This window comes from Rhinolophus hipposideros (assembly GCF_964194185.1).
Source record: "Rhinolophus hipposideros genome assembly, chromosome: 15".
NCBI lineage: Eukaryota > Metazoa > Chordata > Mammalia > Chiroptera > Rhinolophidae > Rhinolophus > Rhinolophus hipposideros.
The window spans coordinates 23482144-23505908 of NC_138061.1; the positions used below are offsets into that span (position 1 = coordinate 23482144).

Genomic DNA, 23765 nt, shown 5'->3' on the forward strand with positions numbered 1-23765 from the left:
AGTAAACTGGTGAAAGCACGCCAGGGAAATCCCCTAATGTTTTCCTGTGAACCTGTGAGATCACTTTGGGGTCTGTGTGCAGTCAGGCATGACCATGTGGCCATCTGGGAACAAGTGGCTGAATGCATGCCATCCTCCGTTTCCCTGGACTGGAGGTAAACATGGGAGTGAGATCTGGAGAGAGCAGCTGGTGTGTAACCAGCTATGTCCCGGGAAAGAGAGGGTAAATGTCTAAACACGCAGAAGGACTGTCCCCTGGTATGGACCCAGATACAAGGGTCAGCCTGAGACCCAGCCAGAAAGTGAGACAGAGCAACAGTGTGTGCCTATGAGCATATGAGGAAGTGTGGGGAGGGTGTGGGTGGGTGTGAGTGTGGATGGTAGGGGGGACACATTGCTCTGCAGGGGCCCCACCCGCCAGGCTCTTCCAGCCCTCTAGGACTGGGCAGGTCCTCACAGAGGTTCCCTCCTTGGGGTCTCCACACATCCCGGCAAGGTCTCTACCAGCGCGCTCCCTGCCAGCCCCACTGGACAGTTGGGCGCCTGTGAACAAGAGGACTCGCTAATCTACTCCCTGCTCCAAGAACGGGCAGGAAGCGAGGCACCAAAATACACAATAAGCCTCCTTTTGAAGTTCTGTGGAGGGAAAGCTCCCAGAGAGGAGAGCAGCCACTCAACTTTCCCCAGGAAATCCAGGATCTGGGAATGAGGTGGGGAGAGCAGGTTCCCCTGCAGATCGTAGCAACCACCCCCTACAGCTCCACCCCATCTGGTGCGTGGACAAACCAGGTCTAGCCACCCTGGGGCGCCAAGCACCTTACCTGGAACACCTGCGTAGAGCCAAGAGCTTTTGCCTGCGTTATCTCCTTAATCCCTTCCGTAATCCGGGGAAGGACTGGCCCTATAACTTGGGCAATGAAAGTTGAATAAAATAACTGTAATGAAAATAACTTTAATCAAACTTAATTAACGTGCTGGAGGTTAGGAAACACAGAAGCCAAGCTCAAAACTTAGTCTGCTGTCCAAAGCCACCCCAGCGTCCTCCTGGGAGTGAAAGAGGGTTTTGGAAAGAGAGATAGGTGCAAAAGGAGAGGGAATGGGGTTTTGAAGAGGCCACAAAAGTAACAGGGAAGGAGCAGGACAGAAGAGCCCAGGGAGTAGTGAGGTCTGTGGCATGCTGGAGAATGAATTATCAGAAACATATCAAAAGGAGTATTGATTGTGTGTGTATCTTTTCATTTCTGTAAATAAAATGGCAAAATACTCTAAGGCAAATAAAACAAGACAGCAGGGCATATTTGGCAAGTTTGAGAACCCATGATTAGATCTTAGACATAGGGTGGGAGTTTAAGACCTTGATCCTCAAACTGGCATTAACACCACAGGAAGCTTGTTGTTCTAAATCTGTGCTCTCAGGCCCTACCCCAGACATAATGAGTGAGAATCTGCATTTTAACAAGGTCCCCAAGTGCTTCTTCCACACCTTAAAGATTAAGACCGTTTCAGGGGCATTTACATATAAATGAGTATATCTTATGTTGTATATAAAAGAGTCTCCCTAGGACACGTCCCTTACCCTCACTTCTACCACTGCGGAAGAGGCAGGGGAGACTGGAAGGCCCGCCTCTCTTTTCTTTTCATATTCTGATCGATTCTTACTGTCTAAAAGGTCAACAAAAACACCTGCTAACTCTCCACCCTTCAGGCTGCACTCTCCTACCCACCTCAACGCACCCCTCATTCTCCAGCGCCTCCCCAGCTACCGTCTTTGCACAGAGCAGATGGAAAAGATTTTCCTTCCTGGTTCTCCATCCCTTTGTCTAATAAAGTGTGATTCATTGCTTCTATTTTTAACTTTCTGCTTGTTTGAGTCCTCCCATTTTGCCAACCCAGAAGAGGGAAGGGGAGGAGTGGAAGCGCACAGAACCCCCTTCCATCCCAGAAGAAGGCAAAGCCCAGGCTGGGAGGGCCAGAGGGTGGCCGCCAGATAGGTGTGGAGGAGGAGGGGGTCTCATAGGCCTGACGGTGCTTCAGAGATAGTCGGATAGTCAATCAAAGCCGGAAGGATCCCAGTGGACTGGAGTGGCTTGGAAGCATTATTTTCCCCCAGAGTCCTAGGGGGCAAATTCCCAGCACACCTCTGAGCTAAGAACTCTCTCCACAAAAAGAGAGGCTGGTAGGCTGTCACCTCCAGCCCAAATCCATCCCTCCCAGAGACGTTGGTTCTAGGGTTAGACCGTGAATTAAAATGCTGGCCCCCACTTATTATCAGCCACACGCTCTTAGGCAAATTGCTTAACCGCCCTGGACTTCAATTTTCCTTGTCTATAAAGTGGGATGAAAATACCACTTACCTCATAGGGTGGTTGTTAGGAACGTATTAATACTTTTAAACTAGTGCAGTGCCTGGAACACAGAAAGCGCTCAATAATGCCGCTTATTAATATTATTTATCGTTATTATTTTCCACCCGGGCTGGAAGCAGCCACCCCTGCTGTCCCAAGTGTCCCTTAGACCCCAAACTCCCAGGCCCGGGGCTCGAGGCGCTTTTCCCCACGCAGCCTCTAGAGGGCGCCCGGAACCCACTTGTCCCGCGTTTCTGCTTGAAGCCTCAGGTCCCGCTCCCACTGTGGGCGGTGGCTGAGTCGCCGCCGCCGCCTCCAGCTTTTGAATTTGAGACTCCTCCCGCAAGAACCAAAAATACGTAGGTTCTGGGACCACAGGACGGAAAACGTGAGGGAGCAGGAGCAATTCCCACCAAGCCTCCTCTAGGGCAGCACACAACACTGCGGGCCTCGCATCCCCACGCCCTCCACCACCTTCTAGCATACACAAGGATACCGGATTTCCGTAGGCTTCGGGGAGGCAGCGGCGGCCACTGGACTTTCTGGGCCTTGTTAGGGTCCTGGCCAGAATCTAGGGAGGCGCGTGGCCCCAAAGCCCAGTCTCAGGCTCATGGGGTGTGTGGCCGCGGGAGCTGCAGGGCTGGAAGCTAACGCGAGGGCCTGGGAAATTCCCACCCCTAGGCCGACTAGCAGTCGAATTAGACCCTCCTCCCTCCGAGCTGGAGGGCAGAGGAGAGAGGAAAGGAAGGAGGGACACCCATGACGGGGTGGCCTGGTGTGACCGCCCCTAGGAGCTTGGTGGGGCCCTGAGGAGCTGAGCTTGTGAGAGTAACTGCTAACACCAGCAGTGGAGATTGTGTGTGTGTGTGTGTGTGTGTGTGTGTGTGTGTGTAGCACCACACACCTGTAGCTTCCCTTGAGTCACATGGCACACCCCATGCATAGCTGGAGAAGGTATGTGAGGCTGTACACAGTGCAGGTTGTGAATGAGAGGACATGAGTTTGTACCCACCCCTCAACACAACATGGATACCCATCACTCCCTCCATTCATCCCTGCCCCTCCCCCCTCCATGGAACACACCATCTTCTGAGTATGCTCTGAACTCCTTGGAAAATCCAGACTGGCTCCAGCCCTCCGCCTTGCTCAGTCTGTTTCTATTGAATTCCCTGGGATAAGGAATCCAGGCGTGGGTGCAGGCGAGTGGTGCCACCCGCCTCCCTGGGACGACTTTGGGCACTGGATTCGTGCCATTTGGAAAAAGCCCAGGCAGCTCCTGGTAGTTGCCCAGGCAGCGGCTTGGCCAGAGGGGCTCCAAACTCGGAGCTGGTTAGAGAGCGTCTAAGAGGGGAAATTGCCGCTTTGGAGCAGTACTCTGGGGCTGCGTGGGAGTGAGAAGTGTGTGAAGGTGGGTGTGAGGGGAGCAGGAGGAGCAGAACATGAGAGAGGGTGTTTCCTCCTACATCTAGCACGAGGGGCCTCAGGACGACGGGGGCCACAGGTTCCTCCCCCTCCCACCACCATAGCATGGCCTCTGACTCCCAGCTGCTCCAGCTCCTCAAGCTGAGAGGGAGGTACCTGCTTAGTTGTCTCATACACCTGGAACCTACTTTGTCACTCACACCACAAACAGGATGCCCATCTGAGTCCTGAGCCCAGAACAAACTCCACACCTGCCATCACGGTGGGGCCGTTACAAGGCAATGCTCAGGCCATGCCCACACAACCCCCAAGCACAGATCGGGCCACACAAAGCCTCTATTATAGTTAACAGGTTGAGCCAGATTCTCTCTGTGCCACCCAAGGCACAACACGGCGTCTGGGACCCCAGTCCTGCACGAGTTTCTGGGCCCCGCAGGCCACTGCCCACTGAGCGACCTCGCTGGGTGTTCGGGGCTCACTCATCCGGGAAGTGCAGTCGGCTCACTCAAGCCAAGGAAGAAAGCAGATCCTTCTACCCAGGCAGGTTCGTTAATTCCTCTTCTTTCTCCTCACCTCTCCATACAATTATTCGGATAATTAGTCCCTTTTCTATTTTCGAACAGAGACCGACCATTTCCAGCAGGCACGGTGGCAGGCGGGGAGTTGTGAGCTTTCTGCTGTGACCCTCGCAGTTGCCTCCCCTCCGGCCTCCGCCCCACGCGGGACTGGATGTGTAAGGCCCCCGCAGCAAGCCTGGCCTTTCCCGGCTGCAGCGGCCCTCGGCCGACGCGGGATTTGCCGAGATTCGGTCCCAACGAATTCTGGGCGGAGAGAGGGAAGTCTTGCGTGGTCCCTTAGCGCCGAGGGCGTCAGTGCCCCGGGAAGTCTGGCACCCGTGGGACTCCTCGCCCGAGGGCTTGGGCGCGTGGGAGAGGCCCCGAAGAGCGCGCGACCCGGGCCTCCAGCGAGCGCAGGGAACAGGCACGTGGATTCGGGTAGCTGATCAGGGTGGCCTGGTGGCCACCCGCAGTGGGCGCCAGAGCGGGGGGGAAAGCGCTCGCGATCCCGGGATGTCGGGGTGCCATTTCCCCGCGCGTCCCGGACAAGCTGGACGGGAACCGAAAGCTGCGGGACGGACCAGGCATTCGCCGGCGCGTGCAGGAGTGTGAGCCCTAGCTGTTTGTGAAGATGGGGAAGCAGGAAATATTTTGGGGGAGGGGTGCGTTACGCCTAATTTTGCTTGCGTCTTGCAAGAGGGGTCGAGGGGTTGGCGGTAAAGAGCCCGGACTTCAGAGCCGGTTTAGGGGTTTGTGTTTGGGTCGGGCAGCTACTCCCAGTTCCTACCTCAGCTGCTCAGCTAGACAGTGTTCGCCAGAAAATATCCGGGAGCCTTCGGAGCACAGCCGCTTCTCGAGGGGGTTCCAGGAACTGGGAGATGGGAGGGAGGCCCCAGTCTCCCCTGAGGTCCTGAGACTCTGGAATGCTGGGCTGGGGGTGGGGAGCACTGAAGGTGAGCCTTAACGCCCGCAAATAGAGAGATACCTTACCCTATGAAGAGTGCGGGCAAGGAGGCTCCACTCCCGGCGGGAGGGAAGGGGACAGTCGCAGGCAGGAGGAGACGAATTCTGCGATTCCAGGAAGCCATTTCTGGATTTCACTCAGCTCGGCACTGGGCGCTGCAGCCACTGCAGGCTGGAGACCCACTGCAGACTTGGCGTTGGGGCCAGAACCTTCTCCCCAAGACCAACAACACGCAGCCTTGTCAGGGGCCGGCTTCCGTACCCCTTGGGACTGCGGGATGGGAGCAGGGGCCCAGTCTATGAGCTTTGGACCCATAATTCTCTCTTTCAGAGGTCGGGCTCCAAGGGAACCACTGTTGAGGAATGGAGGAGCACTGCCCATTCCCCACACAGCCAAATTTCTCTTTGGGCCTCCTTCCTGTGCGTTGTTTCCATTTCATAGGGCAGGTCCAGGATGGCAGCCTGGGCAGGGGTGAGGACAGTGACTCTGCTGGTTTCCATGGCTCCCCCTCCCTCAGTCCCATTGCGCACACAGACAAGCCCCCAACACCACTCACTTCTAGTTTCTAGCCACAAAGTTCTCTCACTCTCCTAACCCAAAGAAGAGTCTCCTATCTCCCCACTCTGCGGCCCCAGGATGGCATGTTCCCCAGACCCTCCACCATCTAGCTTCTTCCACAAAAGCAGGCCCGAGTCAGTTTTGTGCAGCTGAGGTTGGTTTACTGTGTGCAGGGTGGACTTGTCTGGAGCGTTGTGCCCTGTGGCTGCTGTCCTGGGCACGGTGATCTGGGGCCTCCCTGAAGGTCCCTGAGAAGTGATTTTATTCAGATCCCACCTAGGGAAGGGTAGTGCTCGCAGCTGCAAAGTCCTGCTTAGAGCTCCACACAGGATCCTGGCCCCCTTACTGACTCAGTGTGCCCCAGTCTCTGCAGCTTGCTGGGGAGGGGCCTAGAACCCCAGAACTCCTAGCAGGTGTTGGTACCCCCACACTATATCTGCATACCCCACCTTGGACCCCCAGCACCATGTACACCACCAGTGCACAATTACACCCACTCTCACACACTCCCCACAGGGACAGTCACCCACAAGGATCCACACTCCCCACGAATTCATTTCCCCAATTACATACTGTCACACACAAGTATATACAGTAAAATACACATCTCAGGCATGGTTACATCTCATACACAATTACATTCATACATTTACAGAATGATACACAATGACATTCGTACATTTAACACAAAAACAGATTCACAAGGAGAAACTAATATGCAGTCTCATAAACATTAACACACGATTCATTCACAATCACAAATACAGGTCAGTGATCACACAATTATCCAAAAAACACAGCCCCATTTACTCATGGTTACACACATACCACTACAAGTTCCAGTGCATAATGATAGTTTCGATTTGCAACTTACGCAGAAACAAGCACTTACACACAATAATTGCAAACATAATTACATACTTAAACACTATTACAACTATTCATTATCAGTAACATCCTGATTGCCACACTATCACAAACACACAATACACACACACAACTCTCACACCCAAAAGACATTATATCCTCTCAAGCACTAGCTGTCCCAGGAGAGCCTGGCTTTCTCTCCTTTCCTCAGCTCTGCCCTCTCTCTGTTTGTCCCCTTCCTTCCTCTCTCCAGAACCCACAGGTCCTGGCCCCCAGATGTCCCTCAAGCTCAGGCACCGGTGACTAACCCAGCAGCACCAGCTCACACCAAACCAAAGTAACTGCAAGGTGCTGGGCTCAGCAAGGAGTAGCAGCCCTGACTCCGGATCCGGAGGGTTTTATTATTTTTTTCACATAAATTACACAAGCACTTTATAAAATGGTTACACAGAAAACACCTTATAAGTGCATAACTTAAACCCCTCCCCCCTATGAACAGGATCTGGAGACAGAGGCTAAGTTTGTATGAAAACCTGCCTGTGCGTACCTGGGTGCAGCTAGGATGCGTGATGGCCTGGTAGGCCAAGTGACGCCGTTGTGGCTGCTGTGTGTGGGACGGTGTGTCACAGTGTGGCCGTGGCCTTGTGTTTGTGAGAAGTGCCATGCTGTTCAGAATGAGTCTGGGTCACCCCTGGCCTGTACCTAATAGTGCATCAAGGGTGAGAAGGCTATACCCTGTGGATGCATGACACTCTGCCATGGGTCCCCTGTGTGTGACTCTGGGGTGACGCAAGGAGGGTGAGTGAAATTGCTTCTGTGTGGGCCTATGGGTGTCTGTGTGGGATAGGAGTGGGATACAGAGAGAGGGTTCAAATGACAGCCCCTGCTGTCCTCTGGGAACCCAGAAGCTCTTCTTCCCCCACCTCCCCTGCCTCTCCTTTCCATGTGAAAAATCAGAATAAAATAAAATGGACGCAAACTGAGAGGACTCTGAATAGTTCCAGCAGGCTCAGGACCGCATGGACATCTGGGAGGAAACCGCGGGTCCCTGTCCTCCGCTCTCTTTTCTTCTTTTCCGCGTAAGAGCGAACAGTTTCGGTGAGCACGCGCGCGGCCCCGGTGGAGGGGCTCGGCCTTCCCCTCCCTGGTGCAGTCTGAGGCGGGAGGGGTAGGAGAGAGTCCTGGCTCTCGGGCCTCTGCGACTCCTAGGCTGGGCCCAGGGCCTCTCGCGGTGGGCAGGCTCACTCGCAGGCCGACGCCACCGACGTGACGCTGGTGATCTTGGTCGAGTCGTCAGACCATGGCTGCAGGTTCTGCAGGGCGAAGAGTGAAGAATTGTGCACGCAGAGCGGGTCGGCGGGCAGCGGCTGTGCCAGGCTCTTCTGGAAGGCCTCTTGCTGCAGCTGCAGGAGGATGCGGTTCGCCTGCTGCCTCTCGGCCTCACGCTCCTCCGCCGTCTGCCGCCTGCACGGAGAACAAGCCGTTATCCACGCTTCTGGTGCCCTCCCGGGAGACAGCCTGAGCGAGCACTGCTCGGCTTGGCAGCGCCCAGCTCCAGCGTGGGCCCCTCGAACGCATTTCCCTATCTTGAAGTTCCTGACGCCAACAAAGACTGGAAACCCGAAAAGTAGATCGAGCGAGCTCTCCTGGGGAAGCTGTGGGAAACTGCTAGGCCTAAGCAGCAGGGGCACCCACACCCCCTCCGGTTTCGGAGGGCGCAGCCAAGGGTAAGACGGTATCTCGCCTCTCCCCAGCCGAGGAAGACCAGGGGCCGCCGTCCTCTGCCTGAGGGGCCTCACCCTCGCCATGAATCCAGGGAAGAGGCAAGAGCCAGTGGATAAGAGCGCCCACCGGACCTCTCTTCTCCCCGTTCTCCCTGAGAACGTCTCCCAGGCCTCTGACCTCGTGTGCCAAGGTCTGTGTCCAGCCGGGACTCCCGCCCCACCAGTCGGCTTCCTCCGAGGCGGTCCAGGGAGGCGATGACTCACTGATTCCTTTTAATGCCTCTCCTCCACCCCGTCAACTGAGATCAAACGTCTGTCTCTAAGGTGAACAGACCTAATGGGAGTCCCCGGGGCCTCCAGAAGCAATTTGTAGGCGATCGATGAAGCCGCGCGAAGCCGGCGCGGGCCTCTCCCAGCGGCGGATTCCGGCCTCCTTCCCGCCGCCCCTTTTTGCTTTTCGCTCTGTGTGTCTCTCTGGCTCTCTTATTTCTCTTTCCTACACTTTTAACTGCCTGTTTCTCTTTCTTTGGGCTTTGTATTTTTATCTCTTATTTTTCTTTCACCCGCACCCCTTTGGTTGCCTCAGAATTAAGGGAATGTGTTTGAAATGAAAATGGAGGATTTGGTCACCCATCGCTTTCCTTTTTTACACATAAGACTTCGTAAGGCTGCGGGTTTTTCTTTTCTCCCTGGGGTGAGGTATCTATCTTTGCCCCCTCCCTTTGTGTTTCAGTTTCTTTCAGCCTGCCACTGTTTTCTCTGTCCCCTACCTCCAGGGTTGGGGCGGGGAAGGACGCGGGGGCGGGGGGAGCTTGCCCGGCTCCGTCCCCTCCCCTAGGCTGCAGCTCTGAGTGGGTCTTGGGAACACCAGTGTCCACCTCCCCCGTACCCAGTTAGCCCTTCCTCCCTTTTAAGCTTTCCAGAGGTCTGAAGGCAGTCCCCCACCCCCATCCCAGTGGCAGGAATGTGGGGAGGAGAGAGCAACAAACTCGAGGGGCAGTGGCTTCCTTTGTGGCCACGACGGCGGAATCCCGGGCAGATTCCTCGCGTTCATTCAGAAAAAGAGGAAACTCCAATTCCTTCCTCCTGCTCCAGGCCCGCCCGGCCCGGCGCCGCCACCTTCGCCCAGACTCTCTTGCGCTCCCCCCTAAGGCCTGAGCTAGCGAGAAACTCCTGGAGGAGGTGGAACTTCGCGGGCCAAATGTACCGGAGGGTGCAGGGGTGCAAGAGGGCGCAGCAGAGAAAGCGCCAGTGTGTGCGGGGAAATAAGATTGCCTAGGAGTGAGTGGGACACATTATGTATGTAAGGGGGGAGGAGGGAGGGAGAGAGGGAGAGGCAGAGAGAGAGAGAGAGAGAGAGAGAGAGAGAGAGAGAGAGAGAGAGAGGTTTCCCCTTCTCCCATCACACATCCACAACTACATGAATACACTATTTTCCCCCACATAGACGTCTCTGTCGTTCTCTCTCTCTCTCTCTCTCTCTCTCTCTCTCTCTCTCTCTCTCTCTCTCTCTCTCTTTCCCCCTTACACACACACACACACACACATCTGCTCCTAATTGATCCCGGGTTCTGTGGGACCCTCGAAAACCCCGCCGCAGCAGGCGCGGATTGATTTTCCCCTTCCAGGGTGTAGAGCCCGCTGCTTAAAAGCCGGTCGTCTCGGGAGCAGGGAGTCAGCAGAGCCCGGGCTGCCGGTCTGGGGCCTCAGACGCTCTGCCGGGAGCCCGGCTGGGGCGCAGAAACAGAGTGCAGGCCATTCTGTCTCCAGGCTCCGGGATAGAGGAAGCATCTCTGTAAGCGCGAGTTTGCGCAAACCAAAAGCCCCGCAGGACTCACTGAGCCCGGACTGCATAGACTGCTCTAACCGGCTATTTCCCCCAGCAGCGGCGAAGACCAGCCGCATCTACACCGGCAGAGTGTGCGGGCCAGAAAGCCAGGAAGCCTCTGGTGAAAGACAGCCGGGGCTCTCTAGCCCCATCTCGGTCATCGGGGCTGCCCGCGAGCCTAGCAGGAGCGGCCGGCTCCCCCGAACCGATCCGAAACCGGGAGCGGAGGGAGTGTGAGCGCCGGTAGAGGCCTGGAACCCAGAGCGACCCGAGACGGCACCGCCCGCGCCCGCCCCGCGCGCTCACCTCCACTTGGTCCGCCGGTTCTGGAACCAGGTTTTGACCTGCGCGTCAGTCATTTTGAGCGCCTTGGCCAGGGCGGCGCGTTCGGCCGAGGCCAGGTACTTCTGGCGGTGGAAGCGCTTCTCCAGCTCGCAGATCTGCAGGCGTGTGAAGGACGTGCGCGGCTTCTTCTTCTTGGGGGGTGTCCGGTTCTGATAGGGGTGACCTATACGGCGTGTTACAGTGAAGGGTGAGAGGGCCACTGGAGCGGGAGACAGACAGACGGCAGAGGCAAGCGGCAGAGCGTCAGGAGGTGTCCCAGGCCCGACACCCCGCGAATCAGCGAGCGCAGCGGCTAGACGCCCTGAGCAGGGCCTTGATCCTCCCGTCAGCCCTCAGGTCCAAGCCCTGGCAGAAAACAGCCTCCTGCAGCCAGGCCGCGGCCAGTCACCACGGAGGCCTGCCTAGCCCTGGGCTCCCACGTGCCCAACTAGACACAGCTGCAGTCGCCTCCCCAGTCTCCTTGAGGGAGACGTCTGAAGCGAGCTAAAGATCGCAGCCCCCGCCCTCAGCTTCAGGCCTCCAGCCTAAGAGAAGCTGCCCAACAGTAAGAGGCCATGCTTGGTCAATACCCTGGACCCTATGTCCTGACCAGAGCCTCCATCACACAGCAACATACACAGACTCATTATATACAACAGGGGCACATTGTAGACCTATACACCCAAAGAAGCCGGTAAATAGGTACAGGCACACAGGCAAACGCACACAGGACACAGGGGAACACAAGGTGACACAAAGCAACAGCCTTACACTCACTGCCTCAGGACCTTCTTCAGGCTGAAGCAAGATTACAATGGGCTGTGAGTCCCCTAAGTAGGCCCTGTGTGGAGTACCTTCCATGTCTTGTACCTTTCAGTACAAGACATCCAGGACCAGTGGGCCCCAGGCTGGGGTTTCCAACTGAGCCCTCCCTTCAAGACTGGCCTGGGCTGGGGTGGGGGGGAGTAGGCACCAGGCCTTGACTCACCAGGCCCAAGAGGACTTGTGTTGAGGCATTGGGGCTCCTTAAATACAGGGCCCTTCCTGGAGGCCCAAAATGGAATGGCTTTTCTGCCTCTGTGCACCCCACCCCAAACTTCTGCCACAGACCCTGAGTCCGAGCCAAGGTTCCAAGGCTGGAACAGGAGTAGAGGGCCTGGGGTGCCTTGGGACCTCCTAGCCTAGGGTCTAGCTCTAAGCTGCCTATCGCCCTTTAACAGTTGGGCCCTGGATTCCAAGCCCCACGGGAGTCCCATGTCTCGGCAGCGGCCTGTGCCTCCTGCCTCCTCTCTCTAAGGCCCGACAGGGAACCCAGACTCAACTCATGGCTGCTTCTCAGCGGGCGTGGGGGCCTGGCCCGGCGGGAGGATCGTGCTCTTGGATCCAGGGAACGCTAAGGGCAGCGGGAAGTGAGGCCAGGGAAAGGGGCCACCGCAGGAGCTAGAGCTGAACGCCAGGAGCCGAAGCAGTAGCGGAGGGAGCTGGGGCACACGGAGGAAGGCACGGAGTAGGCAGCGGAGAGGGCGGCAGCCGGCGCCGCCGAGTGCGTAATCGTCCCAGGAATTGTCCTTTGGTGGCTAATCGATCGTGGGCCTCGCCGGTGCGTTATTCACGCCCGAGGGCCGGGTGTTGGTGGGGGAGGAAGCCGAGCCCGGACAGAACGAAAATGAAGCGGGAGGCTCAGCCTCCACGCTGCCACCGACCTGGACGAAGCCCGCAGTCCGGGCCCACCAGCTCTGTTGCTGTACTCGGGCTGGTGGCCTCTGCCCGCCTGGCAGCGCAACGGACACTGGAGCTTGGTGTGTATGTGGGGGCGGGGGGGGGGTGGACGAGCGGTGGGCAACCTGTTCTTTCCTTGCGTCTGATTCTGGGGCTTGCCGCCCGGCCAGAGAACATCGGCCCGGACCGAAGAAACAGTTTGTTCACTTCGCGCCCCTTCCTCCGAGATTCCCGAGCCCCAAGTGCCGGCGGAAGGTAGTCCCGAAGCTACACTCCCCTTCCCTCCGCCTGAACGGGCCTAAGGACTCCGAGAGCGGATCAGGGAGCGCTCCTCAGAGCAGGGGTCCTGCGAGAGAGAAGCAGAGGGGCCCCGCGGCGGGGAGAACTCATCCCGCGTGGCAACTCCACGAGCATAGAAAGGTGGCGGGCGGCTGAACTTGGGGAAAGCGCCAAGAGGAGCTGGGCGACCTGGCGCGCAAAGGGGGCTGCAGGGAGCCACCGGGCCGGGGAGGGGTAGCGCAGAGCCCGGGCCGCGGCCAGGCGGGCGCGCGCGGGCCGGACTCACCTGTGAATCTGTCCTTTGTGTATCTGCGGTTACTTTCCATCCAGGGGAAGGTGAGGCCGGTGAGGTTGTTGACTCCCGGCACAGCAGGCACGGAGGGCACGGTGGGCAAGCCGGTAGCCAGAGGCTGGGGGTGGGCCACCGCTCCAGCTAGCGGCCTGTGCGCGGGCACCCGGATCACCCCCGCAGCGCTCAGCGCCCCTCCGCCGCCGCTGCCCCCGCCGCCGCCGCCGGGACCGGGGCCGCCCGCCAAGGCCATGTTCACGTTGTAGGAGCCAGCCAGCGGGCCCATACTGCAGGCGCTACCGCCGCCGCCCGCCGGGCCACCAGGACCGCTCGGGCCGCCAGCGCCGTAGGCCCCCGCGCCGCCTGCCCCGGCCCCGGCCACTGGTCCCCCGCCGCCGTAAGCGTAGGCGCCTCCGACCAAACAGCCAAGGCCGTATTCTCCGTCCTGGAGGCGTGAGTTGGGCCCCATGCAGCCGCCCTGGTCGGGGCTGTTGAGGATCTGGTCGATACCGAAGCTGATGGGCTCCGCGTGGCCCGGGTGGAGATGGTGCGGACCCAGGTGCTCCATGCTGGCCCCCGGCCCCGGCCCCGGCCCCGCGGGGCGGGGGGGCCTGGGCGGCGGCGCTCGCTGTTCTTGGCTCTGGGGGCAGCGCACCGGGGCGCGAAGGCGGCAGCGCGGCTCCTAGCTGCGTGGAGACTTGGAGGCGAAGTGCGCAGAAGGGCTAAAGTAGGGGGGAGGGGAAGCAGAGAGGGGGCGCCGTATTCTACCCTTCTCTGGCTGCTCCTTCACCACTCAGGCTGCTCGCTAGCTGTTGACTCTGGGACATCAATCACCGGGCGAAAAAGCCCGGTGCGAGCTAGCCTCGCAGTTTCGGCCGGGTCTCTCCATTGGCTGTGCGAGGAGAGGAGCGGGGTGAATGACAGCGCGGGGGAGGGGCGCAGAAGAGGAGCGGGAGGCCGGGAGCCCAGGCAGATGCCAGAGCCAGAGACAGAAGGACGGAGACCGAGGCTCAGAGAAGTAGTTCAGGAAGAGGGGAGCCAGAGACTTAAAAGGAGAAAGAAAAAGAACAGGAGGAGGCCATTCCCTGAGACCGATAGACAGATGGAGCCCAGGAGATGGAGGTCACAGCCCTCTTCCCAGCCAGGCAGGAGCCGCCCACTCATTTTGAATTGGACCAAAGGGGTCCAGCCCACTGGCCTCTGGGGAAGAGGTGTCCCTGCACTACAGGAGAATCTCCCCAAGGGCTCAGCCTGGAAACACCTGTCCATCAACCAGAGGATTTACACCAAGCTTCAAATCCAGCTTGTTAAAAAAGTAGAAGACTGTCAACTCCCCAGGTATGGAGCCCAGGCCCCTGAGGCAGGAAGGTGAGTTCAGGCTTGCCCTTCTTTAAAACAGGGGCCTATGAACAACTGGCTATAAGTTGGGGGTGGGGAAATCAACAACCTCCAACTCAGCTGTTTAGAGAAACTGAGGAAGGGAAGACGTCTAAAAGGTAGGCACAAGACAAGGGAGTTGGCTTGGGACTTGCTGCCAGGGTGCCCATGACTCAAGATACTCTTTTCCTTTAAAATAAACAGATGTTTCAAGAAGCAGTTCCCACAGTATGTGAATGAATTCGATCAGATCGCTTTCACCTAGCAACTAGCCCAGGACTGGCTATTCCAAGCAAGAAACCTTTGGACTGGTGAAGGGAAGGAGTTATTTTCTTTTGGAATCTTGGGAGGCAGGCTTAGGGGCTTAAGGCAGTGGGAGCTGGGGGATGGTGAGACCAAGATGAGGGAAGTGCATCCAGGACAAATTTAGGCCTTTTCAAAGTTTTGCCTGTGGCTGACTGGCTTAGAGCCCAGGAAAGAAGGAGGAAACTCCCTTTTTCTGCTTCCTCTCTTTCTCCTCTTCAGTATGGAAAGGTCCTCTCTCTCTCAGGAGCCAAGCTCTGGGAAGGGCACACATTGGATCACTTGGGATCTATTTCTGGTCTATTCCAGATTCAACAGGCCTTCAGAGAAGGGCTGTTTCTATCAGACAAGATGCTAGAATGCAAAGGTGCACATTCTACTTACCAAATCTTATTGCAGTGTAATATTTGCTTTGGCCAAAGTGTTGGTTCCTTCCACTTGAAGAGATCTCCTTGGAGGTAGGAATGGCTTACTCATCTCTATTCCCTCCTGTGGTGTCTAGCCCCAATCCACAAAATAGACTCTTCTTGAGTGAATAATACATGAATGTCTTTGTTCAACAAATTTATGTGAGTGCCTACTATGTGTCAGGCATGGTTCTTGGCATTGAGAAAACAGCAGTGAACAAAACAAAGTTCCCGCTTTCACGGAACTGACTATGGAAGTTGTTTGAACTTGAATGTGTCTCTTTCCTGCCTCTTCTCTTGAGGGAACTAGAGATAGACATAAATGTTTTATTGAGAAACTACTATTTGCCAGACAGCATACCACACTGATCTCACTGAAGACTCACAACAACCTTGTAAAGTTAATAGAAACACCTCCATTGTTTAATAATTAAGAGAACAAAATGAATGTTCACAGCAATACTATTCATAATGGCCAAAAAGTGGGAACAACTCAAATGTCCATCATTTGATGAATGGATAAATAAAATGTGGTATAGCCATACAATTGAATATTATTCAGCCATAAAAAGGAAGTCCTGGTTCATACTACAACATGGAAGAACCTAGAAAACATTATTCAAAGTGAAAGAAGCCAAGCACAAAAGGCCACATATTATATGATTCCATGTATGTGAACCATCCAGAATAGGCAAATCCATAAAAGTGGAAAGTAGATTAGTGGTTGCCCAAAGCTGGAGGGGAGGGGGGTAAGAAGTGACTGCACATGGATACAAAGTTTCCATTTCAAGTGATGAAAATATTTTGGAATTAGATAGTGGTGATGGTTGCACAACTGAATATACTAAAAATCACTGAGTTGTATGATTGAAATGGCTGAAATTACAGTATGTGAATCATATCTCATTGAAAACAAAAACTGAGACTCGGTAAGATGAACAAAGTTGCCAAAGTTCCACAGACAGAAGATAATTGAGCTGGGATCCCAAAATCTGAACTACTTTCCCTGTAGAGGGTGAAAACTATGGGGAGAGACCCTTCAGCATCCTTTGAGGCTGGGTCCCAATTGCCTTGCTCTGCCTTGCTCCTTTTAGTCAAGAAGTCACATTTGTGTCTAATCACAATTCTGTATGCTGCAATTAAAACCCTGTGTTTCTAAGTTATCCTCAGAACAATTTCTCTTTGTCACACTGACCCATGCAGAAAATCCTGAACGTTCCTAACAGCCCTCTTTTCCTCCCTTCCTCCTCCAGATGCATCTTTCCAGCTCCTATGGCTTTCCAATCCTGCCTGTTCCACCCTTTGGACATCTGCCTCACTCAGCTCTTGAACTCCTCAGCTCTGGCGCTAGTTGTCCAGGGTACCTGGGAGGAGAACTAAACCTTGCTGGTCCAGTCTAAGTTTGGCAGAGGTGACAGCTGCCTAGGGACCCATTAAGGCTGTCAGGATGCTCTACCCATCAAATCCAGCAACTCAGGGCCATCCTGCCTTTTTCCTGCCTTCACTGCTGTCTGCCTGACTGATCTCTTCTGGATTTCCCACCCACCTCTCCTGCTTATCAGAAGCAACTTTTATCCCAATCCATTTCTGAACTGCTGGCCTCCCCCCAGTCGGGGTTCTTTAAGTCTAGCTTGACCTTGGCCTTTGTCTTCCAATGGGATAGTGGCTGAGGGCAGGGTTACCCTCTTAGTCCCTTCTATGCCCAGGAAGATGAGACAAGAGGTCCAGGATACTTTGGGTTCTGGCCCCCACTTCTCCCCAAAGCAGTGCTACATGAGAACAGTGCTACAGGTTGGAAAGTTTTCTGAAATGAGGAGGGAGACTCACACAGAGCTTATATTTGGTGCAGTTTTTATGTTTCCACAGTGCTTTTCCATGCCTTGCAGAGTAGCCCTGTTAGGAAAGAGGAGAGGAGGTAAAAAAGGAGAAGACAGGATTCACAAAGCATCTTCAGTCATACTTATTATCTCATCCTTCAATCATCCTGTGATGTGCCTTTTGTTGTGTCCATTTTACAGATGAGAAAACCGAGGCACTGAAAGCTGGAAAGGGACAGAGACTGGACTCCAATGGTGCTTTTCTGACTCTATTCATTACAAGCTGCTTCCTCAACACCAAACTCGGCAGATGAGGTCCTTGCCTTGCAGGAGTATCTTTGCACATGTCTAGGTGAGTTCCAGCCCTGAGGCCACTTGGTAACATCCCCTCTCCCAGTGCCACCCAATCCCCGCCCCCCTTGCCTGCAGAATAAAGAAGTGCCTCCAATTAAAAGAGGAGCAGCTGGGTCTGAGGCTGAGGCTGGGGTAGGAGAAAAGGGAGGGCTCAGCCACCCGGGAGGCCCTTTTGGATCCCACACAGCTCCCTCCCTCCTCTGGGAGAGAACCCTGGGCCAGGGGTTGTCCTTTAGCTTAGGGGTGTGTGTGATAACTTAATTACTTTTCGTTTGTGGGACTGTGTGTCCATAAGGGAAAAGCTAGATATGGAAGTGTGCGTGACAGTGAGGGTTGTTGTGCAGATATAGTGGGCTTTTCTTTAAAGAATAATTTAAAAAATTTACCCAGCTATGTGTTTACCCAAATATGTACTGAGTGTCCATTATATATCAGTGTTAGGCTGTTGGGACACAGCTGCAACCAAAATGCATGTCTGTAAGAATCCTGGGGAAGAGGAAGGGAGTCGGAGTCATGGTTACAACTGGATTTATCGATGTAAGGATAAGTGTGTCAGTGAGAATGCAAGAATGTGTTTTCTGTAACAGGATCAGTGTGTATCTCTACAACTGTCCCTCTGTCATGGACACATACGATGGTGTCCCTCAGCTACTGTGTGCAAGTGTGAATGGAATAATGATGTGTGCTGCTGATGGTGTATGTATCTGTGGGAGGGGTGTCTTATTCTCCAGTGTAGTTGACAGGGAAATGGCCTTATGTGGGCCTGTGGGTGTGGGAAGGGGGGCTAGGGTATGCCCAATGGGTATGTAGCAGGGAAAGGGTGAATCAGGCTGAGAGATATGTAAGGGGACGTATAACATGAAGCAGTCCGTGGTGGGACCATTGAGGTCGGATTCCCAACACCAAAGGGCCCAGGAAAGACAGGAGAATGTTCCTGTTCTGTGGAGGACGCCTGCACAGCGGGTGACTTAGGGGCATAGAGACCCAGTACAGGGCACCCCACCTTCCCAGAGCCTTGGGGGTAGGGGTGGGGGTTGTCTCCAGAAGATTAAGTTGGGAAGGAAGGAGTGAGCAGGTCAGGCTGGTTCCAGCCATGTGACTCAGTGATTCTTTAGGGCTGGGGGAGGAAGGCAGGGGTTGTATAGGACCAGCCTCAGGTGTCCCCACCCAATCCTTCTAGTAACAGGAACCGAGGAACTCTCCAACACGAAAAGTCAGGCACACATTTCCTATCAGTGGAGGGACCCCCGTGGATAGAAGGAGACAGACCTTCCTTGATATAGGACATATCATAGTGTCACCTGGTTTAGGGGCCAGCACCTCTCTCCTCCATTCCCACTCCCCGACCTCAAAGCCTGCTTGAGCAATGGAGTCTTATGTTTGGCCCTCCTTTCTAAGGCTCCCCTCTCAATTTCTAACTGAAAGGAAGCTGTTGGCGCCATCACCCCATGGCACTGACCAACTCCCTCCAAGGAAGGGCCAAAGACCCTCAGGTCCCACCATCCAGCATTAGTGCCCTTGACAGGGTATACCCTTTGATTCTAGGTCTCCTCTCAGGAAGCCAGAATGGAGGAAAGCGTAGGGCAGACGGTGTGTGGAGGGAAGGCTCAGGGCAAGACAGACCCCCCCACACCCTGTTATCCCCTCACAGCTCCTGGAGGGCTCCCTAAGCGTCACCCAGGAGGGCACCAAGTTGGGCCTCCCACCAGTGGGTCCTAGTAGAGCAGCTCTGCTTAAGACCCAGGGCACCCGGGGCAAGGCCCAGCTTCCCATCCTTAGCCTCTACCTTCCACTCTACTCCGCTGCCAGTTGGGTCTGTGCCTGTCGGAAGAATTTTGGATGGCAGGGGGCACCCCAGGTAGTCACAGCCAGAGCAGGGGAGGGAGGGGAACGAGAGAGCGCTAGCCCACCACGGGCCTGGCCTCTGAGGGCCAGAGGGCCACCGCTGTCTTCCAGGAACTATCCTAGGTATGAGACATGAGAGCGAGGGGCTGGCTGACACCCTTCGTGACCCACCTCTGCAGTGTTCTCCCACTACCAACTCCAGTAAAGCCAGAATGAGCGATCTTTTGGCGGCGCCAAGATCTTGCAGTTCCTTTATCTATCCATTTCTCGCTTCCATTCCTTGCCCCGGAGAAGCATAGATTTGACCTCAGAGGAAGGGCAGATGGAGACCCAAAGGGCAGATGGGAGTCCCGAAACCCAGACTCCCAGCGGTCCTCCATCCGAGCTGTAGAGGGGAAGGCTGAGGTAGAGATCTGGCGGTCTCCGGTCACCTTGGCATGGACCACTCTTGTAGTCTGGGGGGCACGAGAGGCGTGTCAGAAGCTGCGGGCCCCGCTGAGCCACGGCCCGGCTGTTCTGGGAACGGATAACCTGACCGGCTGGGGCCCCTCCAGTTAAGAGGGCCTGGCCGCCTGGCGAGCCTGGTGGATTCGAGAAGTGTCGTCGAGTTTGAAATGAACCGTCCAAGCTTCTCCTCCATCAGAAAAGCAAGGGGTGGGGTGAGGGGGGAACGAATTCGGTCTGGGAGACCCAGCTGCTGCGGGGCTGCTGCCGGTGGTAGTGGTGGTGGGGTAACGTGTTCCATATCCAACTTGACTGCACAGGGACTCCTGTCTATACACAAATGGTTGTGCACAGATCCACGGAATACCCGAGGCTTCCCGGGTAGAATGCGGAGCAGCTACAACACCCTCTCACACCAGCTCCCAGACCCATACTCACAGTGCACTCAAAACGCAGTCCCCACGGACGCGCAAAGCCTCCTGCACACATGCACACACAGGTGCCCACAGACACACCCAGCCGCACTCACATCCCCTCCGCACAGATGCAAAACAAAACGAAACAAAACCTTCACACACACAGCCTACAGGTCACACTGCACAGGTACACACCGACTCTGGGAACCTGCTGGTCCACCCCTCCCACGGCCCCTCCTGCTCCCTCCCTTCACACTCTGCCGGCCACACTGGGCTCACAAGCAACCACACAGCTTTCCCAACTTTTTCGGGGAGGCCAAGGTTGCTTTCTCTCAGAGGGGGGTGGGGCGGACAGAGCGGCAGGTGCCAGAAGTGGGGGGTGCCGAAGGGTGAGAAACTGTATCCATATGCATGGGCTCAGAGCACAAAGAGCAGCTGCCCGAAGCTCAGCCCCCGCGGGCCCAGAGCTGTGCAGAGATGGAGGCGGCCCAGCTAATTGAATTAGGCTGGCCAGGCCCTGCCACCCGCACGCCACCCGTGTCCCCTCTGCCACCAGTCCCCAGGCGCCGCAGGCGCTCATTGGGTGCTGAGGGATGGATTGAGGGAAGAAGGCACCGCCGCCTGAGCCCCTTCCCCGGGGCGGCCTCTCCCCCCCCCAATAATCCCATTGTCCCGCAGACTACGTGTGGTACTGTGTACCAAGGATCCCCAACTGCACTGTGACGCTATGATTGATGGGACAGCAGCAAAGGAGCTGACATGGCCCTCCTCCACCCACTCTTCTCCCTGGTTCTCAGCTGCCTCTGATTTGGGTACCCCTTCCCTGCCAGGGAAGTGGGGTGTGAGGAGGGGAGAAGTGAACCTTTGCTGGGAATTGAACTGTCTGGATGCCTTAGTGAGGGAGACATGCTCCACGTGGGCAGACAGAGTGCAGCCTGTGTGAGAGTGGGGCGAATGAGTGGGTTGGACTTTGACTGACTTCAGAGTGTGCAAAAGCTTTGAGAAATGTAAGCCCCTGCGCAGTGAGTGGGGTGCTGGGTGTGTGTGTGTGTGTGTGTGTGTGTGTGTAGGGGAGGTGTCCTAGAGACTGAGCCAGGGGGATCCCTGGAGTGTGGAAGAGGGCCACCACCCCGGGCGCCTAGGGCTGCTGTGGGCTTTAGGGACCATCCAGTGGCCGGCACTGCTGCTGAGACCGTGCCCCAGCCAGGACAGCCCCCCATCTGCTGCTGCCCTGCACTGCTGTCTGCTGAGTGTTGCCAAACCACTTAGGATACATGGTGAAGTGAGGTCCCCTAGAAATCCAACTGGGGGTGGAGCAATCCAAAGCTGGCAGCCTTGTGCCCTCCAGAAGGGCTCAGTGCATTGGGCAGGGACTACACCTTTGGGAGGTGTAATGCCAAGGGGAATCGTAGCTGCCGCCTCCAAAACCCTTTGCCCTGTTGCCCAAGGCTCCTGAGATGGAGTGGGGGTGGGCGTGGGTGGCAATAATCTGGGGGTAGGCCTGGCAGGTCACCCAGAGATGCTAGGCACAAAGGAGCACTAGGCACTCTTGCAGGCTGGGGGCCAGGCCTCTGCAGCCTGCACCGTGTTTCCCGGGACTTTTACTGCATCACCGAGATGAGCAGTGACATCCCCCTCTTCCCTTTCATAAATATTGCATCTTCCCAATGCAATTACAGGAGACGGAGCGGCATGAACATTTACTAAATAAGATTATGGGGTAATGCTAATGCAGTTTATGTCTGCGCTCTGACACCAGACAAACTCCCTATTAATAACCTCTCAATGAGGCGGGAAGCTCAGAACGCAGAGCCTGGGGCTGCCCAGGCCACACACTCGGGAAGAATGGCCACAGCATGGCTGCCCTGCATTCCAGGGCTCCATCAGACTGTGTCCTCTCCTGGGCTGCCAGGGCCACCCTCCTCTCTGGGCCTCTTGGCTTGGAGCTCCTCTTCTCCAGAGGCAGCCTCGCTAGCTACCCGTCTTCAAGCTGGGGAGCCTCATTCACACCCTCACTTCTTTCTTTTAACCTCTTTGTGTGCAACACTTTGGTCCCAGCTCATGTTCTGCCCCTCTCTTCAAAATCCACACTGCTAGAGGGACCCAGTTCTCCTCCCTTAAAGGGCATGCAGGGCACATAGACCTTCCTTAACTTAGAAACTGCTCACCGTTGCCTGTAGAGAAATTGAAGCCCTTTATCCTACCATTCCAGGCCCACAACTGACTTTCTGCTCCATCAGTAGTACCCTCCCCTAGTCTCTGGCTACCATTAGCCTTTTTGTGTCAACTGAGATAACATACTCTCACACTTGCATCAAGTCTTGGGTGCAATGCTCTGACAACACCCATGTCCCCACCACAAAAAAAGAAAAGAAACAGAAAATTCCTACTCCTACTTCAAAACCCAGCTCAAATTTCTGCGTCCCCAACGTTCTCCAGGCATAATTCACGAGTCCCTCAAGTGGCCAACAGCACACAGTTCTAAAAATTGCCTTTTTTGTTGTTATAGATTTGAAGTCACAGAGACAGGGATTGGGGTCCCAGCCACACTGCTGAATTAACAGATCAATTGACTTCTCTGGCCCTTGATTTTTTCATTGATAAAACATGCACAGCGGACTCTGCCTCCTATTTCATCAAGCCATTGTCAGAATCGACATAAAGATAAAACAATGTAAAAGTTTCCTAATTCAGTGGATGTATCTGCTTTACTGTCTTTCTTATTGCATTAACATTTATGTAACATGTTTGTCATCCCTGCAGGTCTGGGAGTCCTTAAAACTGAATGTAGTCCAGCCCTGCTCATGTTCTCAGACTCAGTTGATGAGCTCCTCAGACAGACATACTACATGCCCTTCTCCTTGCCTCCCTAACTGCCCTCCTCTTGAGGGTCCCAATGAGAGCACAAGGCTAAAGCAGTAGGGACAAGTTCTGGAGAAATAGGATATCGATACAACCGAAAACTGCAGATAGGATTTCAACGTCAAGAGAGCCAGCCCCCTGCCTCAGGCCTCGCTGGTGCTGGCTGGTCATTAACACAGCTCTGGGTTCTTCTTGGCCTTCAAATCAAAAGACATTTCATGCCCAAGGACCACAGTAATGAGGAACCAGGGAGGGGCTGGGTAGCCTGCAGCCTCAGCAAAAGCTTTCGCTCCTCAGAGGCCTACCCTCCTTCCTCCCCCCTCCTCCATCCCTCTGAAGTCAGCGAAAAGTTTGAACAGCTTCTGGAAGAACGAGGTTCAGTTCGTTTGCCTTTGGAGCAGCCAGAGAGGTGAGGGACACTGGCAAGGCCTCTGCTCCCACCTCTCTACAAAGGCCAAACCATCTTTACCTCAGAGAGGTCATAGGGCCTGTGGGGACAGGGCCTGGAAGATGGGGGAGTGAGGGCAATGCTTTACCATAGTCTCCAGCCCTCTTTCCCTTCAAACTGGGGCCCTACCTGGTCAGGCCAGCACTACCAACTCCAACCTGCCATTCCTGCCCTGGGCTACAAGTGACTTTGCTGAATGCTGCAAACCTGTCTGAATCTGTCTGGGGCATTGCAGACTTACGACGACATCCCTTCACTTATTTACGAAGCATTAGGGTTGATGCTCTTTTCTCTTTTCTCTTTCTCTCCACCCTACCTCACCTGTTCAGTCTCCCTCTTGAGTGCTCTTGGAAACCTTCCTAACCAGGCTTTTTGCCCAACTTGCACAGTGTGTGCACACAAACACATACACCAGCTCATAGGTACATGCAGACCCTCACCCTCAGAAACACATGTAAAACTCCTGAACATAGTACATCAGTCTGTCCTTGAAGTACTGAGTCCCCTATGCAGACATGCAGCTGTGCTGTCTGTCTCCCACTGAAAAACATGCACCCAGAGAAGTATACAACCACATAGGTTGACATGTTCATACAGAAGGACACACAAACACAAA

General features: G+C 55.3%; 1 protein-coding gene across 1 annotated transcript; it reads right to left on the reverse strand.

The window, feature by feature from the left end:
• Window positions 1–7954: 7954 nt before the first annotated feature.
• Window positions 7955–13444, reverse strand: TLX1 (T cell leukemia homeobox 1; the record flags this gene model as incomplete). The annotated part of the gene is made up of 3 exons (XM_081074194.1): window positions 7955–8177; window positions 10572–10773; window positions 12874–13444. 3 exons carry the CDS (start codon window positions 13442–13444, stop codon window positions 7955–7957), a joined length of 996 nt encoding a protein of 331 aa, XP_080930320.1.
• Window positions 13445–23765: the final 10321 nt, after the last annotated feature.